The 19,457-nt window shown below is 35.3% G+C and overlaps 1 protein-coding gene across 9 annotated transcripts in view; it reads right to left on the bottom strand.

Moving 5' to 3' along the window:
* KCNT2 (potassium sodium-activated channel subfamily T member 2) overlaps positions 1-19,457 on the bottom strand; it is a 363,831-nt gene that overhangs the window by 122,667 nt on the left and 221,707 nt on the right. For all 9 annotated transcript variants that reach the window (XM_044266873.1, XM_044266869.1, XM_044266868.1 and 6 more), the window contains exon 14: positions 14,293-14,401. In XM_044266873.1, coding sequence (XP_044122808.1) covers positions 14,293-14,401 — 109 coding nt within the window. The remainder of the gene's footprint in view (positions 1-14,292; positions 14,402-19,457) is intronic.

Genomic DNA, 19,457 nt, shown 5'->3' on the forward strand with positions numbered 1-19,457 from the left:
ACCATAGCCCACTGATTTTTAGACTGTTCTACTTTAGCATTAATAAAAATTCATACCTAAAATGTGCTTACCCTTTTCTCTCTTTCTCAGAACACTGCCTGCTTGCTTACTGAAGACCATACATTTAGCTTTGGTTCAAGTTCTTTGTGCCCCTGTGCGGTTCATACAGCACTACTACATCTATCCCTTTAGTTTAGAACACCACTGTGAATTTCCCCAGGAAAGTTATATGCCATAAATATTACTATTTTGGAATAAAGGAGTTATAGAAGCTCCAATTATTGTTATTTACATTTTATCATTTGTGTATTTCTTTGCCTATTATTAACTATTAACTATTATTTGTAACTAGATTTGTTTACTGTCTCCCATGTTGTCATTTGGTTTATTCTCAAGGTATGCAAGCTAATCTTACCATAGGCAAAAGGTATTTTACTAAAAAAATAAATCTACTAGGTGAAACTTAAAATAGTTCCAAATCCATATATAAGTCATATTTTCACTGTGTCCTGCCCTGTATTGAGTATTAGTCTTTTGTGATCGGAATACGTTCATGTTTTCCATGTCCCAAACTTCTAAACTCAGTGCCTTATACTGTGTGGATGCATGTGATTATTATTTATGAAATGAATTAATGGCAAAATGTAATGTTATTTTAACCCTATTCAGTGCTATTTTTAGCATGTTATTTCACACAAACCTTAAATTTTGACACACATACCAAAAAAAAAAAAAAACAACCCTTCCAAATCTTCAGCTTAAGGCAAGTTTTGACTATTTCTTAATGACAACGCTACCAAACTTTATATCATGGTAGGCATTCTCTATTACTAACTGCCTTTCTGAAGTATGAGAGGAAAGAATGATCTCACAACAGACTGCCCACAGGTGCTGTTCATATCACCATACTGCCATTATTAATACATCTTTGGAATTCTTCTTTCAGAGTTTACAGAGTTCTGTAACTGCCGTGTCCACAGAGCAAGGGTTGTAACGTAAATATGGGAATCAGGGCAGATGTGAGACAAAGGGGAGTGTCCAGGCTTGTGGTGAGTTGGCTGCTACATGTCTGAAAAAGGCAAATTCAAAGAAATCAATTCAAAAGAAAAAAAATTTACATCAGGCTGGTAGCCAAGGAAAACTTACCCACCTGCATAATTTGGTCCATTGGTCATTAGGTTTGCAACTTCAGACTTATGGTTACTTTGAAAGTGAGTTAAATGAAGAAACAGGTAGGCAAGTGGCATCTATTTCATTGCAGAGGTGGAATGGTTCTGAGGTTTTTATCTGGTTCGTCATGTGGTGTGGCAGTGGAAATTGTTCATGGTAGTTTAGTCTAGATAGAGGCTAACTTTCTTGCTCTGAGTTATCGATATTTCTTCATAATCTCTTTAAGATTAATTTTTTTTAAGATTAAATTTCTTAAGTGGATACTCTTGTTTAAAGTTAAGAATCCAAGTCAATACTGATTTTTTTTCCCCCTTTGGCACAGGTTTTAAGAAATTTTTCTTCATCATTATCATTTTGTAAGCTGGCAATGCTATGCATCTAGGTATAATTCTTTTTCAATCATTATCATTTACAAGCAAGAGACCCTGTCAATTTAAAGATTTGAATCCCCTTTTCTGTTATAATTTCTTATATTCTATTTTCTCTTTGTTCTCTCGAATTCCCACTACATCAGACATTATTTCTCTTGGATTGATCTCTTGCACTGCAAATCCTTCTTCTTACACATTCTATCTCTGTACTTTTACCTGTAATCTTCAGGATTTCTATGATATTATCTTTCAAAACTTAAAAAAAAATCCTTATTGAGGTATAACTGACATATAACATACTAGATTTTGGTATACAACCTAATGATATTATATGTGTATATGTTGCACAAGGATTACCACAAAAATTCTGGTATGCATCCTCATGCATAGTTCTGTTTTTTTCCCCCTTGGGATGAGGACTTCTAAGATCTACTCTCAGCAATTTTCAAATATGCAATAAAGTATTTTTAACTATAGTCACCATATCGTATATTACATCCCCATGACATTTATTTTGTAACTGTGAGTTTGCATCTTTGACCCCTTTCACCCATTTGCCCACTCTTCGTCCTCCACGATGACAACTACCAACCTGTTCTCTGTATCTATGAGCTTGACTTTCTGTTTTGTTTTGTCTTGTTTTGTTGAAATTCCATATATAAGTGAGATCATATGATATTTGCCTTCTTCTGTCTGATTTATTCCACTTAGGGTAATGCCCTCAAGTTCCACCCTTGCTGTAAATGGCAAGATTTCATTCTTTCTTATGGCTAAATAGTATTCCATTGTGTGCGTGTGTACGTACTACAACTTATTTATCCATTCATCTATCGATGGACACTTATGTTGTTTCTATATCTTGGCTATTATAAATAATGCTGCAGTGAACATGGGGATATGAATAGCGTTTCGCTTAGTGTTTTCATTTCCTTTAAATAAATACCGAGAAGTGGAATTGTTGGATCACATAGTAGTTCTATTTTTAATTTTTTAGGAACTTCCATACTGTTTTTCATAGTGGCTGCACCAGTTTACATTACCATCTTCAGTATACCAAGGATTCCCTTTTCTCCACATCCTTGCCAACGGTTGTGACTCCTCATCTTTTTGATAATAGCCATTGTAACAGGTGTGAGGTGGAGCTGTCATTGTGGTTTATTTATATTTCCTTTATGATTAGTGATGGTGAGCATTCTTCCATGCCTGTAGACCATCTATATGTCTTCTTTGAAAAATATCCATTCAGATCCTCTGCTAGTATTTTAATCAGGTTTCTTTTTTCTTTCTTTCTTTCTTCTTTTTTTTTTTGCTATTGAATTTTATTAAATTTTAATTTCAGCATTGTCAATTTCAAAAGGTCTTGTTTACTTTCTATTTCTCCACCATAACTCCTGTGCTTCCTAAATCTAGAATAATAATTATTATAATTTTAAGCTATTCTAGATTTGTGTATTTATTTATTATGGCTCTTTTCTTATTATTAAAGAAAAGATAAGATCCTCCAGAAATATAATCAACAGAAATCTAAGTTAAAGTTTCTGAAAATGTAAGACTCTACAAATAAAAAATATTTCCTCAGCATTTTATTCTTTCAACAGCTATCATCACTCTTATATAATTCTTTAATATTCTTCTAAACTATCATTTACACTTCTCTTTCAAAAATATATTTAAAATATTTACTCATTTGCTGAGGTTTCAAAAAATACATTCAATTCTATTTTCAAATGTGATTTTTTTTTTTAACTATTGAGCATAAAACCAACCTTCCCTATAGATCCAAAACAATTCCAGTGAGTATAGAGATAGTTGTTTCCATCTGGTTGGATTTATTTACTTCATTTCATGCTGCATGCTGATACTTAGCAAATGACAAGAGCCATAGTTCAAAATTCTGAGTATGAGATACAAGCATATTAAATAGATTCCTTTGTCTGTAAATGTTTTAAGAGGCAGGTTACACCCTTACTGAATAAGAAGGGATCACGCTATTTTGTCTGGAGCCACCAAGTGCCCAGTTATGGAATACTGAACCCCAACTCCAAACTATCTACTAGCATACACTTTAGGCATTTTCTTCTAGTGTGTTTAGGAAAAAACAGATTTTTCCCAGCAGTAAATGTCTGACTAAACTTAACTGCAGGGAATGGAAGATGGAACAAGGGTAACTTGTTTAGTATTCAGAAATTCAATTAAAATTTGATTTCTTTTTCTAGAAATCTGCACCTCAAATCCTCACTGGGGGATACCATTTTGTCCTGCTGCATCACCCTCTGAACATCACAGGGAGGCGTCAACAGAAAAATTCCTTTATCCATCTCCCAGAAATTGACTGAAATCTCTTAGGTCCTTCACTTCTTTTTCATTAATGAGAACTTATCATTTTTTATTTCTCTGTCATAATTTCAACAGAGTCTCAAGAGGGAGAGAAGACGAAGTCATATGCTTCATAAACCAGTTTGAAGCAAGGGATTCATTGAACCATCTTTAGTGCACTCTTTATTTCATTTAGTTAACTAATATTTGTTGAGCATCTTTGCTGTGAAGGTATGAGTACAAAATATTTTCTACCTTGAATGAAATTACAGCTTGCTAAGCAGGAAAAAATAAATACATTAAAAGAAAAAAACCCATAAGGGTACCTGGATGGCTCAGTTGGTTAAACACCCAAATCCTAGTTTCAGCGCAGGTCATGATCTTGAGGTCATGAGATTGAGCCCCATGTCAGGGCGAAGCATGGAGTCTGCCTGAAATTCTCTCTCCTTCTTCCTCCCCTCCACCCCACACTCCACTCCAGCACACTCTCTCTCTCTAAAATAAATAAATAAAACCCTTAAAAAATACGTACTTTGGCAGAATATGTTAAAATATATACAAGATCATGGGGCACCTGGGTGGCTCAGTGGGTTAAAGCCTCTGCCTTCGGCTCAGGTCATGGTCCCAGGGTCCTGGGATTGAGTCCCGCATCGGGCTCTCTGCTTGGCAGAGAGCCTGCTTCCTCCTCTCTCTCTGCCTGCCTCTCTGCCTACTTGTGATCTTTGTCTGTCAAATAAATAAATAAATAATCTTTAAAATATATATATATATATACAAGATCATAGAAACAAAAAATCACATTAAATTGTGGAGTTTAAAAATATTCATGAGGAGATAGGATTTTTGATTTAGAAAAATACTCTGGAAAGCCAGAAGAAATGAATTCAAGGCAATGGGAACAAATTTTTAAAAAGATGTAGAAAGTGGAAACCACAAAGTATATTTAGGATCATGTTATTTGGAGGACACGACATATATAAGAGAATCATGGGAGATGAGGATATAAAAATAAGTTAGGATTGGAGTATAGAGGGCCTTAAATTAAATGGACATATTTGAATCTAATTTGATAATGAATGATGAGCTATTTAAGGCTTTTCAAATAGCAGATTGCCAGATGAGAGCAATATCCAAATTTCTCAAACTATGTTTAATGAAATACTGTTCCAATTGATATTTTAATAGGTATGCTTAGGAATACGTTTCTCAGGTAATCAAACATATTTCAGAGACACCAAATAAAATGCAATTCCATGGAGATTTTCAGTACACATAACTTTTATAAAAGAAAAAAGTAACCTTCAGAGGTGTATCATTTCCCTCTCTTGTGATTACCTCCATTCAGACCGCCAATCTTGAAGTCCTTTTTCAAAAATGTTTTGTCATGGGAGAAATGGAAAAAGCACCATTGGGATATACAGACAACATAATCTTTCTCAATCTCCATGGTCAAAGAAGCATTCCACAGAACCAGCAGAACTGTTTAATAGTGGAAACAATCATAACTTATAGATGTGTTCCAACAAAACCCATGGTGCCCCCCAACTCCACAGCTGTTAGGGATTTTATACCCTCCCAAAACCTTATGTTGAAGTCCTAATCCCTAGCACTTCAGAATGTGACTATATTTAAAGACAGAGACTTTTAAAAAAGTGATTAAGTTGGGGTATCTTGGTTGTTCAGAGGAACATCTGACTCATGGTTTTGGCTCAGGTCATGATCTCAGGGTTGTGAAATCAAGCCCCACATCAGGTTCCATGCTCAGCATGGAGTCTGATTGAGATTCTCTCTCCCTCTCCCTCCACCTCTACCTTCTCTCTCTCTCTCTCCTCTCTCAAATAAATAAATAAATAAATCTTTAAAAATAAAGTGAAGTTGAAATAAGATTGTTACTATGAGCCCTAGTCCAATCTGGTATCTTCATAAGAGACAGAAGAGACATAGGAAAGATCATGTGAGGACCCAAGAAGAAGATGGCCATGTGCAAGCTAGGACAGAGACCTTGGGAGAAACCAAACCTGCCAATACCCTGACACTAGAGTTCCAACCTCCACGACTGTGAGAAATAAAACTTTATTATTTAAACCACCCAGTTTCTTTGTTATGGCAGCCCTAGCAAACTAATATAATAGCCAGGAAAATCCAAGCACTTTAGAGCAGGGTAGTATGAGGTGGGAGATTTTAGAAGAAAAAGTGAGAATTACTGTGTAGTTTATTGTTGTAGTGAAATTCATATTCCATAGCAGAAAAGAAGAGAAGGATATGGGAAGGAAATATGTCAAAGCCCTTTTTATGACCTTCCTTTCTTTTCCCTAGGAGTCTAAGCAGCTGTAAGTTACCAGGTTGCTAATGATGTGAGCCATTAGGGATGGGAAAGAGACTTGACGTAGGGTGGGAGGGCAGGGGAAGCCTGTTATTTTCTCAACTCCGATTGAAAGCACTGAGAAGCATATACACTTATCTATTAATGGAAACAGAAGTGCAGACTTAAGAAAGTTTGATCAAATAAATTTCAAGATTTATACTCTAAGTGATAATTATTTGAAATGGAGCAATCAAACATTAGAACTGAAAAAAAAAATAGTGTTTTACTATAAAGGAAAACCAAGTGCCTCTTAATGGACACTCTATTTTTACTTGTAGCTTCCTATGGAAAGAGACTGACTGCATTAGATCTGCCAGATGACAAAATGTAATCTTCTATCAGTTTTGGAATGGGAAAATTCCAAGAGAACTAAAGGTAATTCATTTGAGATCGTCCTGCCACCCCAGACACGTTTTGTTTTTTTTTTTTTCACCATTTACCTTTCAGTCGAGGGGGTAATTATAGTATCTGTTACTTTTTTTTAGAGAGAGTACACAAGTGTAGAGGGGAGGGAGAGATGGAGAGAGAGTCTGAAACAGACTCTGCCCTGAGTACAGAGTCCCACACTGGACTCTATCTCATAACCCTGGCATCATGACCTGAGCTGAAACCAAGAGCCCAGCACTTAACCCATTGCATCACCCAGGCATCCCTAATCTCTGTTACTTTTAAGAAACTTTCTCTTCCTTTCTAAAGGCAACTGAATCCCTGGGCCTTCTGTGACCAGCTCAGTATTATAAAGGAGAAAAACTCTCTAACCCTTCTTATCTCTACCTCTGTCCATGCTTCCCTCCCTTCGGTCCTTTTTTTGGAGATGGTAAAAGACATTTGATTTTCCTTTTCCCTCAACACGGTGTTTAAAATAGGGACTCCCTGGATGTTGGCGTATAAGAGACCTGGGAAGTCTCATGGTTAATTTTCATCTGGGGTCAGAGAAACAATGAAGACTTCCTCACGTTCTAGTGCAGATCCTTGTAGTTCTGCTTAGGGTCAAAGATACAACAAAATGAGGGCACCTGGCTGGCTCAGGAGGTAGAGCACACAACTTTTGATCTTAGGGTCATGAGTTCCAACCCCATACTCGGGGTGAAAAACTTAGTTAAAAAAAAAGAAAAAGATAAAACAAAATATTGCCCTACGTTGCTCTTTGTTTTCTCCAGATATACTTATTTCCTGACGATTTTGTTTGGAGAATTCTGCCAGTCAAAATACTATTTAAAATATTTAAATCCCTCCCAAATAAAGCGGACTAAAATGCTTAAAAATAAGTATTTATTTCCTCAGGCTTTCCTTGTCTTTCACCATCTTGGCATGTGGGAGAGTACTGATCCGTATTTTGTAGGATGTTCTCAATTTTGGTGTGTCTAGGTATTTCTTCAAAATCAGGAAATATTATTAAGAATACCAAAGAAATTATGTTATGCTCTTCTTTTAGTCATGTACTTCTTAGCATATCAGGGATTACATGATGTTGACATCTCTTTTTATTGGTGATGTTTACCTTGGTCTCTTGATTAAAACCGTGTCTGTCAGGTTTACATTACTATAAAATTATAATTTTTCCTTTCATAGTTATGAAATACCATGGACAGACATGTTGAGACCACACAATGATCTTGGCTTTCCTTAAACATTCACCCACTAATACTAGCACCCTTTGGAGGATGGTGTCTACAACCTTTGTTTGCCTTGTGATGACTTCTTATTTCTCTCTTTCCTTCCACATTTATTAGTTCGAATTCTTTCGTAAGAAATGAGCTATTCTTTTTTCCTGTTTATTTATTCACTGCTTTCCTACATCAGTGTATTTACTTGATTTTATGGGTTAAAATCAAATGTTATCATTATTTACTTTGTTTCTCAAATTCTCCCATCTTAGCATGTTAGGAACTCCTTCAAGTTATTTCTTGTGTCATTTCGATAAACCTCCACACTCCTCAGAGCAACTCCTGACTTTCTGGCACCACAAGATTTTTCCAGACTCCTCTTGTACATTCCCTGCCTACATCCTCGATCCACCCAATACCCCAAGAAGCCCTGGATGTTATTATTAGAAAACTGTGTGTAGTAACCAAGATGTGAACATTAACTGTGCTAAGGGCTACTGAGCCGTCCTTGCTTTCTCAGTAAACAAAGAGTTAGGAATTATATTTGTATATACTCACAGGCCCATACAGAGACAGATCTAAGTTTCTGTGTCTATCTTTGATATACATGCATTAAAAGTCATTAATTTATACTGATTTCCAATCTTACCCACTGAAACTACCACCAATTGGAGGAGGCGTAGCAGAAATAATTGCTAAGTTATTTCAGAAACTGCTTCTCCCTGAATCTGCCAGGGAGAAGATCCTGGAACAGTAAAGGGATTTTAATGGTAAAACTGGTGAAATTCATTTAGACCAATAATTTAGTCAATTGTATTGTACCAATGTTAATTTGTGATTTTGAGAACTGCACTATGATACTGTAAGATATAAACGTTAATAGAAGTTTATATGGGAAGGGTAGGTAGGATCTCTCTGTATTATTTTTGTAACTTTTCTGTGAGTCTAAATTTGGTTTAAATGAAAAGACTAAAAAATAAGCCATTAAAAATGTAATGTGTTATCCTGCATTTCCCAGTCTTACTTGAGTACATAATTTTACTTTTCAGGAAAATTATTAACTTCCATCCAAAAGCATGGGTAATTGCACCTTGGAACACAAATTTGGCAATAATACAAAATAATAGAACCACTATTTATATACCACACACAAAAATTAATTACAGTGCATTTTGGCTTAATGTGTTTCTACTATGGTTGAAGATTTCCCAAAACTATTAAGCAATCTCTGGTTAAACAGTTACTTGAGAAAGCCTAAATTTCACTTAAATTTAAATGTACATAATTATAGTGTTCATGACAGAATTCTGAACAAGACTATCTCTCTATAATTTTACAAACACTTTGCATGTAGAGGTACAATAAAATTTTGCAAGCTAAGGAAATAACCACAAATGAAGATGTTCTTCTTTTTTTAAAATAGACCAATTACATTGAAAACAACAGACAAAACTTAATAGTGTTTAATTTTTGTTTTACAAAAAGCACTGCAGCAATACCCAAATCTGCAGTTTCCAGATCCCATTGATGAAAATAACACACTCGTCCTAGTAACTTAATGAAGGGCTTCTTATGAAATAACCACCCCTGAGGAACATAGTTACAAAACTGCAACTTTTTGAAATTGATTTTACTAAAATAGAAAAGCAACTTTGTCTTCTCCTTACTTCTAATATGTAGTTATGGATTGTAACATTGGAATTCTTACATCTTTCCACCCATTCAAAATACTTACAACATATATTTATATCATATACGAATTGATTTCTATTTGAGGCCCCCCTTTCTGTGGCCATAGAAATCAAAAGAAAATTATTATAATATATTGTAATAATGTATTATGAAATCTGAATCTGCCAGCAACTGTTACCTGCTTACATTTATATGACTTAACCATTTTCTCTGATATCTGTCTTTTTTATCTTTATGTCTTCTGCTACTTAAAATAATTTTACTGCATTTAATACTTTCCTTATTTAAATTATTTTTTATAATGCATTTCTTCTAAACAAATTTTGAAAAGTTCACTAAAAACTTGCAACTTTTTTCTAAAAGATTTCATTTATTGATTTGTCAGAGAGAGAGGGAGTGCACACAAGCAGAGGGAGTGGCAGAGGCGAGGGGAAAAGCAGACTCCCCACTGAGCAGGGAGCCTGATGTGGGACTCAAGTCCAGGACCCTCAGATTAAGACCTGAGCCGAAGGCAGACACCTAACTGACTGAACCATCCAGGCATCTCAAAACTTGTATCTTTTAAGAAGACAAAATAGTTTTGTACCTCCTGTAACTCTACTTGGCTTTTTTCTATGACACCTTCCATGACTGAATAATACATTGCTTGAGAGTAAAATGCCTGACATTGTACATACCTGAGTCATCTTTTTCAAAATATATTTAATCCCAATCTCTGTAATATTTAAGATTGAGTTGAAAGATTGGCCATGGTGAGCTATATACCTTCACTGTTAATTGTTTGGAAGCACTGCGATAAATATTTGCTCATTAATATCATTCTTTGTTCCAAAAAATATCCAGATAAAGTTACAAACATATTCTAATTTAAATAAAAAACACACGTGTGCATGGCCTCAGTCTTTTCTTTCTCCATCACAAATACATATATGGTTCTGGGTGTCGTGCTTTGTCTTTAATGCATCTCTCCTGCCACACTCAAACTGTCCCTGACACCGAATTTAAAAAATAATTTTGACGCGTATAGAATCTGACTCACTTGATACATGTAAATAGAGCCAATGAGAGAATTAAAGAGTACCTACCTACTAGGGTCTGGGATGACTGTACTTAATCCTTAAAATAATCGTGTGAAGTGACTTCATCCGTTTTTATGGTTTTAAGCGTCCGTATGCTGATGACAGCCAAATTTTCATCATCAGTATAGCTAAGCTCCAGACTCTATATTAGACACAATTTTAGGAGTCTAACAAGTACCTTAAATTATGTCCAGAATGAAAATCTTGATCCTCCCCAGTCTTCTTCATTGTGGTAAATCACAATTATATTCTTCTGGTTGCTTGGTCTAAAAATTTGCAGTCATGCTAGACTCTTCTCCTTCTGTTCCATCCCACATCTTCTAATTAACAATTCCTGACAACAAAGCCTTCAAAATACATCTAGAATCTGAGTGCTTCTAATCACTTCCATGCTTGTGCCTTTCCCCAAAACAAGATTTAACTTCTCTGGCTTAGATTAGTCCCATAATCTCTTAATTGCTTTTGCTCCACCAAGAAACCTGTGTGTTTGTTTCTCTTATTCAAATTTTATCACTCTTCTGCTCAGAATCTTTCAATGATCTTTCATTTGAGAATGATGGGTACCACCCTTATAATGGCCAGAGGACCAGTGTTTCCCTGTCAGATCTCAGTTTTTACTACCTTTCTTGTCCCTCCATTCTAGAGACATTAGTCCACTTGCTGTTTCTCAGATCATTAGATGTGTGTCTATCTGAGATATATTTTACATATTTATTTTTGATCTGTCTCCCCAATTAGAACAACACCTTCATGACAGTTAGAATTTTTCTATTGGTTTCCTTGTTGAAACCGTAACACGTGGAATGGTTCTGTCACAGAGAAACCATTCAATAAAATAATTGTCAAATAAATGAATAAAGTAATGGATGAGAAAATTATTATTGCAAATTTTCCATGAAAAATGATTGAGAATGAAATGGAGGATGTAATTGGCTCAGTGATAGGTAACTTTGCCAGTTAGTGAGTCAACCATTTCAAGCTGCCAGAGTGGGTGATCTTTTATCTCTGTCACGTTTCCTTCCTAAATTTATGAGCCCCATTTACAGCATGAACACTACCAAACAGAAGTAATTTTAGTTGTGATTAGGATATGTACTTCCCAGAAAGTCCAATTTTACTTGGTACTTTAGCGAGAGAAGTTTCTGGATCACATATTTTATAATAATAGGCTTGATTTTGGCTCACGGATAAATAATATGTTAAAATTCAGGTAAAGGGCCAACTATCGAAAAGTAATAATAATTAACAACTATACTACGGATATACTTAATAATATTTTTTAATAGTGCCAATTTTGCTATCACCGCATTTGAGCTGTCTCTCTAACAAGAAGCAATGACCTTTGTATTTCACACAGAAAACTTAGGCTTTCACAGTTATTTGCATGAATCAATATATCTCCTGACAAGATCCTTTGATTTATCTTTTATTTTTATAATATATAACCTAATTATTGTAAAAGAGTAAACACATAAATTCAAATAAATATGTGTATATATATGTATATATAAAGTGTGTATACAAAATTTTTAATTTTAAATTATTTACATTCCTAGCAGACATAATTAAAAACAAACTCACATTTTAATATGCAAAATATAACTATATCTTAAGATGTTAAAATGCAATGGTTGGATTTCATGGAAAGTTTCAAGTAGTCCCAGCTGGCAATACTTTGCACCTTTGTCATTCCCCTCTTTCTACTTAGGAGAATAGCCTAAAGCAAAGCAGACATTTTGTGATTACAAGGAGAGAATCTTGGGGATTAAGTTCTACAGCTAAAAATGTTAGAATTAAAAAAAAAAAAAGGAATGAACTAGGTGCAGTGTTGAGTCAGACATGCTATACTAGATGCTGTGCCCCAGACTTCTCATTTATAAAATGGAGTGATGAAAATATTCAGGAGTTAGACGGTGGTGATGTTTTCACAAGACTGTGACTATGCCAAGAAACATTAAATCGTATGCAATAGATGGGTGGTTTGTATGGTACGTAAATTATGGCTCAATAAAGTTATTCTGGTGGACTGCAGCATTTATGATGACAGTTGTGAAGTAATTTTGCTGGTCATTCTTATTCAAAGAAAATCCTTAATTATGTGGAAAAATGTCTTTGACAACATTACCCTCTTTTGTAGTAAGGTAAAATTCATTAAAGTATATTGGGAAAAGTCATATTTTAAGGATCACTGAAATGCCTTTTTAACTTAGAGCAAGAGCAATTTATTCACTAAGGCAATATTGTATGCCAATAAATAGTATTTACCAGGAGTTGAACAGTGCAATTTAACCAGTCTATAATTAATGATGTATGTTAGCGTTGATCAGCCTCATTTTTATCATTTCTACAATAATAAAATGAGACTAGATATTCAGTTTTAAAGTTGCATCTCCATGACAAAGAGGGCTTGGAAAAATAATGAACTCTTGTGATGAGTTCTGTAAATGTTACATTGATTGGTGTTAAAGTCATTTTCAGTATTTTATTTAATTTCATTAAAATGAAATTACTTTCTTCAAAGAAAAACAATTTATTCATAATCCTGTTACATCTTTTCCATTGCACAAATTAAAGGTTTGTAAATATAAAGAATAGAAATATTTTCATTCAGAACTTTAAGAAAATTGCTCCTCAGAAAATCTTACTATCTCAATAGAGCAGAGACATAATTAAAAATAAGGGAGTGAAATCTACCTGCAAATACTGCAGGGTATTTGTTATTTTCCAATTAGCAATTTACTCCATCTAGTATTAAATCCCAAGAAACTTAAAAAAAAATTAAAGACTAAATCCCCAAAAAGAATTTTCCTTCTTGATTTATTTGATTTGACACTTCACTTAAATAACAATCAATTAACTTACAATTTTAAATAATCATATTCATAAGCACCATAGTAAAATTTACTTAGAAAATCAACACTTTGTCTAAAATACTAAATAAGGAATAAAAAAAGGTATGAAATGCAATGTAACATTTGTCTCTTCAAATAAGAGTGGGGATGTGCTCACGGATTATATTTTCCTTGATCATCCAAGTCAAATACAAACTCTCTCATAGAACAACAAAATGGTCTTAGAACTTTCCCTCATCTACCTTGAAATGCATATAAAAAATCTTTTATATTACTCACTAATTTTATCAAGTACTTTGTTATTTTACAGTAACTGTAAAGTTTTAATTTGGAGGTCAATCATGTACGTGTAGCTTTAAAATAAAAACTTACCTCAGGAAAAGAAAAAAATGGTTTCAAGATCTCATACTAATGATTGTCATTATCCTGTGTTTTAAAGTTTTATTCGTTAAGTATCTTGAAATTTGAAACAGTGTCCTAATCCTAGACCTAACAAATGATGTAGACACTTAGAATTTAGGATGAAACAAATTATCTCAGGATTAGTTAAAAAATACAGAAAATAACTGCCAGTTTTTTATATGTCTTAGACCACTTCCCCCTCCCCGTACCCCTCACCTCTACCCTACCCCTTAACTGGTCTATATTTGTCTATCTATCTATCCATCTGTCTGCAGGTGAAGATAACTCACACAAATACAAGTATAGGTACATATCTAGCTATATACCTTGGCTTACTGTACTTCTAAATCACAGGACTGCACTTATATTATTGTTATTATTATTATTATTATTTTTACAATGTAAAAATGCATTATCTTAAAGAAAACATATACTTACTGCCCTCTAGAGGTATGAACCAGTAGTGTAATAAGTGTAGATGTTGCCGGGCATATACAATTTAAAGCTAACATGGCGTATTTAAACTCTTCTTCACAAACAACGTGATCTGTTTAAAATAGAACAGGTAAAATAGAATAATTTACCTTGGGAGAGTACTAATTTAAAATAATATGAAAATAAAACAGCAAATAAAATTACAGAAGTTTCCACATAAACACACTTGTCTTAAGATATTTTTACGTGTGCAATTTTCCCCAGGAAAAATGTTTCATGAGAGTGAGTACTAGATTATGAGTTAAGTGGCCCCTTCTGTCTTTAATAAAATCGGCAGCCTTCAGCAAAGCGTTTATTTTTCCTATGCTTCATCTGTACAAGGAGGTGAGAGGTAGATAGATAGTTTGAAGGTGCGGTATGGAAAACAATTCAGGGACTGTATAAAGTACCTTTTAATTCTGATAATTCTATGATATGAAATGCAGTAGTATTGATTTAAAGCATTATTGATTTATCAAATTCATGGTCACATGGCACACAAACTTAGAATTATTAAAAGACATGGTAGATAACATTTATATAGTGGTAATAGATTTTGTACAATCAAAACAACTATGACTTCAGGCAATAAAAACTATTGCTAAAATACATTTAAATTAAAATTGAACTTTGACCTCAGGACCTACAGTCATAAATGCAAGAGATGATAGGATTCAATCAGGAAAGATAATAAATGGCAATTGAAGTCACTGACATAAAAACTAAAGAGTGTGCTAAAGATGGGGCCACATGAGAGGTTGCAGGCCACATTAAAGGGAGGTGATGCTACTCAGCCCATGTCTATTACTTCATACAGCAATGAGGGCACAGATACCAGGTATCCAATTTTCCATAGAAGTCATATTTTAGAGAAGTGATTAAGATACTGTTTACTTGGGGAGTGGGGTGGACTTTCCTTCCCAAGTAAACAATTACAGTTGGTATGAGAAATAAAGACAATGTGTAAAGTGACTCTTAATCTCACAAAACAAACTGAGGGTTGCTGGGGGGAGGGGGGTTGGGAGAAGGGGTGTGGGGTTATGGACATTGTGGGGGGGGGTGTTTTGGTGAGTGCTGTGGAGTGTGTGGACCTGGCGATTCATGGACCTGTACCCCTGGGGATAAAAATATATGTTTATAAAAAATAAAAAATTAAAAAAAAAGACAATGTGTAAAGTTCTAAAAAAATAAATATTCCCAGAAAATAGTTTTAGCTACGTTAAGAAATAGACGGTTGAATTTGTAGGTGAGTTGGATATCTACAGAATGAACACACAGGGGCCCCTGGGCGGCAGAATCCGTTAAGTACTGCAACTTCGCTCCTCACTTCTCAATGCCATATGATAGCCAAGGTTTATTGAATATGCCACTAAAGTCTTCTCTTTCTCTACCTCCATTCCACTGTCCCTACTTGTTACAGGGTTCCAATCCTTATGCATAATTCTTTAGAGCCAGATATCAGCTTTTAGAATTATTATCATTATTATTTTAGATTTTAGAAAGGCAATGTGCTTTATCTACCAGACCCTATGTAATACACCTAGGGAGCAACCTATGCTTTAACATACTATTATTCCTGCAGCTAAATGTGTGACTACTAAGTGGAAAAATAAAATTCAGTGTGGGGATTGCTACCAAATAATTTCAGGTCAGGTCTGATTTCACCACCAACAGAAATGCTTTTCTTTCTTTCTCTCTCCCATTCTTTCTCCCTTTCCTTCCATACATACTATGAATCTTTATTCAAACTACGTTTATCTCTCACCTAGACAAATGCAAGAGCTTCTTAATTGCTTTTCATGTCTTCTAACTCTTCAGCATTTTATCACCCTTCCAAAATTGTGCTGCCCAATTAGAGCTGCCACCGCCCCATTTAGCCATTTAAATTTAAATACATTGAAATACACATAAAAGTTCAGTTCCTCCATCTTACTAGCCATCTTTTAACAGCAATAAAATGCTCAAAAACATTTGTGGTAATTGCCTACAGTATCAGACAATGTAAATATGGAATATTTCTGTTATCACCAATAACTAGACAGTACTATAAGCCAAACAAATTAATGACCTTCCATAAATCCTAAAGCTTATAGGATATATTTCACATTCCTTAAAATGTCACTCATACACTAGCAGAATTTGGGTAACCTTACTAACATACTATACTACCTTTCCAAGACTTTTCTTAGTCACATCCCTGCTAAAATTGCTCATTTATAATAATAGGAGGGGAGGCAGAACAGACGGGTGTACATGCAAGTTGGTAGGTAGATTGTATAGGTGGAAGTTTATGAAAATTCTGTTTTTCTTCTTATGGTTCTGTTTTCTTTGTGAACTTGGTGGAAATAATGAGTAAAGGAGAAGCTGGAGGTTAAGAGGAGGAAATACAGCATAGTTGCTTCAGAGAGTGGAAGAAGAAACAGAACAGTGAGACACAGAAATGATATCTGGCAGTTGCTGACCTTGAGAAATCAAGGGTCATGGATTTAAAGTGGGAATAGTCTGCACATTATCTTTTGTTTATTTTGTTTATTCAGGCCACATTCAAATGCATGGAAGTAAACATTACCTTCTGTCAAGAAGACCGAGAGAATTCACCACCAGTGACTTCTGACAAGTCTAACTAAAGGTCAATGAACTGAGGATGAATTAAAATAATGGATTATAATGGTGTGCTATGGAATTCAAACAGGTTAAGAAGAGAAGACGGCATCTGCCGTTGTCAACAATGGCAAACGTTTGGTAGAATCAATGAATTTTAAGTCCCGGTGTAGTCAAAAGATAGGGGGAGGTCTGTACTAGAGGATGTGAACTGGAATGAGAGGCAGTGGTCAGAAACAGGATCATCAGGAACAGAGATCATGGAAGCGTCACATTAACAAGTAATGACATGATCTATGGATCCCTCTGGAAGCGGGTGCTGAAATAGGATGGTGAACAAGAACATTCAAAATAGGGGAATTGTAGGTACACAAGTCTAGGGCATTGAGAGAATCATTTTCATGGCTATCAATATCATTAACTATTACGACCACACAGTGTTGGAAAGAATGAGTAAACTAGGAGACCAAGGGCTTTTCAGCTCTCTCTTTTTTTTTATTTCTGCTACTTGTCTTTCTTTTCTGGGATATTTCCCAGTTGCAAACTGCCAATTTTTATCAAATAATTTTCTAATTTAAAATGTGAGACTTGGGGTGCCTGAGTGGCTCAGTGGGTTAAAGGCTCTGCCTTTGGCTCAGGTCATGATCCCAGGGTCCTGGGATCGAGCCCCGCTTTGGGCTCTCTGCTCGGCGGGGAGCCTGCTTCCACCTCTCTCTCTGCCTGCCTTTCTTCCTACTTATCATCTGTGTCTGTCAAATAAATAAATAAAATCTTAAAAAAAATGTGAGACAATGTTATATAAAATTTAGGTATATTGAATATGCATAATGGAGAATTACATCTGTAACAGAAATTGCTATTTATCCTTATTATCCATTTTCCCCTCTGTATGCAGAAACAACATATCTATGGAAACATGTCTAGAGTAATGCTTGGAAGGGAGAAGAATACAAATGTGTGGTTGACAGGGCCTTGCTGATTTTAGCCAGGTGTACATAAAGAGACGACCCGAGGTAAGAACTGATCACTTTGGAAGCAGAGAGAGAAAGGAACAAAGCTATCTTAAACAGGGCATTATTTCTTACAGCCAGAAACCTAAATCAAGTGTCCAAGAAAGAATCTGGACAGTTGCAGAACCGAAAAAGTGACCCATACCCTGAACAGCAGGAGATGATACTCTCTCAGAGTCTTTAGGAGAGGCCTTCCACTAAGACTTCTCCCAAACCAATAAAGCCAGGCCTGTGGCCAGAATCGGATTAAAGTGCTGTTTTCCCACTCAAACTTATCTGTTTTAGATGATGGCAAGGTAGCTGTCATTATAATCAAGAAGAAGATATGAGCAGGGCAACAATAACCAGTAAACACAGCAGGTTTAAGAAAGTCCTTGGAGAAGAACTTGGAGCACAATGATCGACACATGGAAAGGAATGAAAGAAATCTGCTCCAATCTGAACTTTTTCTGTGGCCACAGAGAATAGTGAATAAAAATATCTTTGAATAGACATGAAAAGACAAAGGAGTTACTCCTTAAGAGCAGTATGAGTGTCTAATAAGGAATTTATTACGAGGTCTCTACCATTCCTGTCTGACAGGATTTCGTTATTGCCGTGGACCAACGACTGCTGTGTGTCTCCAGTTCTTCCTTTTTCTAAACACCGATATTTTACCAAAATTATCTTGTTTCACTATTCTATATGCATAAGCAGTAGGGGTAGAGGTTGCTAACTAATTTGTTAGCATGTGTGTTGCCAGACAATGAGAAGCCACACCTAAAACTGACTTTGCATTATCCAGAAGTTCTGGGTTTTCAGTTGGATGCAATAATTGATACAGCTCTGTGGAGTGCTTTTCATATAAATGGATGAATCTCTCAATATATAGGGAAAATATTGTACAGGACTACTAGGTGTGTAAGGATCTGGACTGTGGCTGAAACTGCTTTCACCCATGTTCATTCCGTCCTTCTTCCTTTGAGTAAGAGAAGCTCTTATTTCCTCTCACCCATCCCCCAACTGTCGCTGGGTGCATGGCTGCCCAGGTAGAAGTTACATTTTCCAGCTTCCCTTTAGTTAACTATCGTCACTTCACTAGGTCCGTCCAGCTACTGTCTTATTTTTTTTGTAGACAAAACCACCTTTCCTAAACTCTTTCCTTCTTGTTGGTGAGACCATATAATGGCAAAACTCCATCTCGATTATGCAGAGGGAATTCCTTAGCAATGATAGAATTGGTCCCTTTTTTTCTTTATAGTATCTAATTTTCCTCCCTTGTTGAAGAAAGCATGTCCTCTTTCAAAATGATGTGCATTTCATGTCTTCTTCTCATCCTTTGACATTTTCTGTGTATCTGTTTTGATTTAGAACCTTCTTGTTTGTGGCTTCCTGTTAAAGCATGAGCACAGGAGATCAAATGTTGTCACTACTGAGTGTGCCAAGCCATGGGCAGATACTGATCCCTCTGAGCCTAATTTTCCTGATTTTTAAAATGTGAATAGTAACTGTATGTGCCTCATAGGATTTTCTGAGAAG

Source organism: Neovison vison, chromosome 10 (genome assembly GCF_020171115.1).
Source record: "Neovison vison isolate M4711 chromosome 10, ASM_NN_V1, whole genome shotgun sequence".
NCBI lineage: Eukaryota > Metazoa > Chordata > Mammalia > Carnivora > Mustelidae > Neogale > Neogale vison.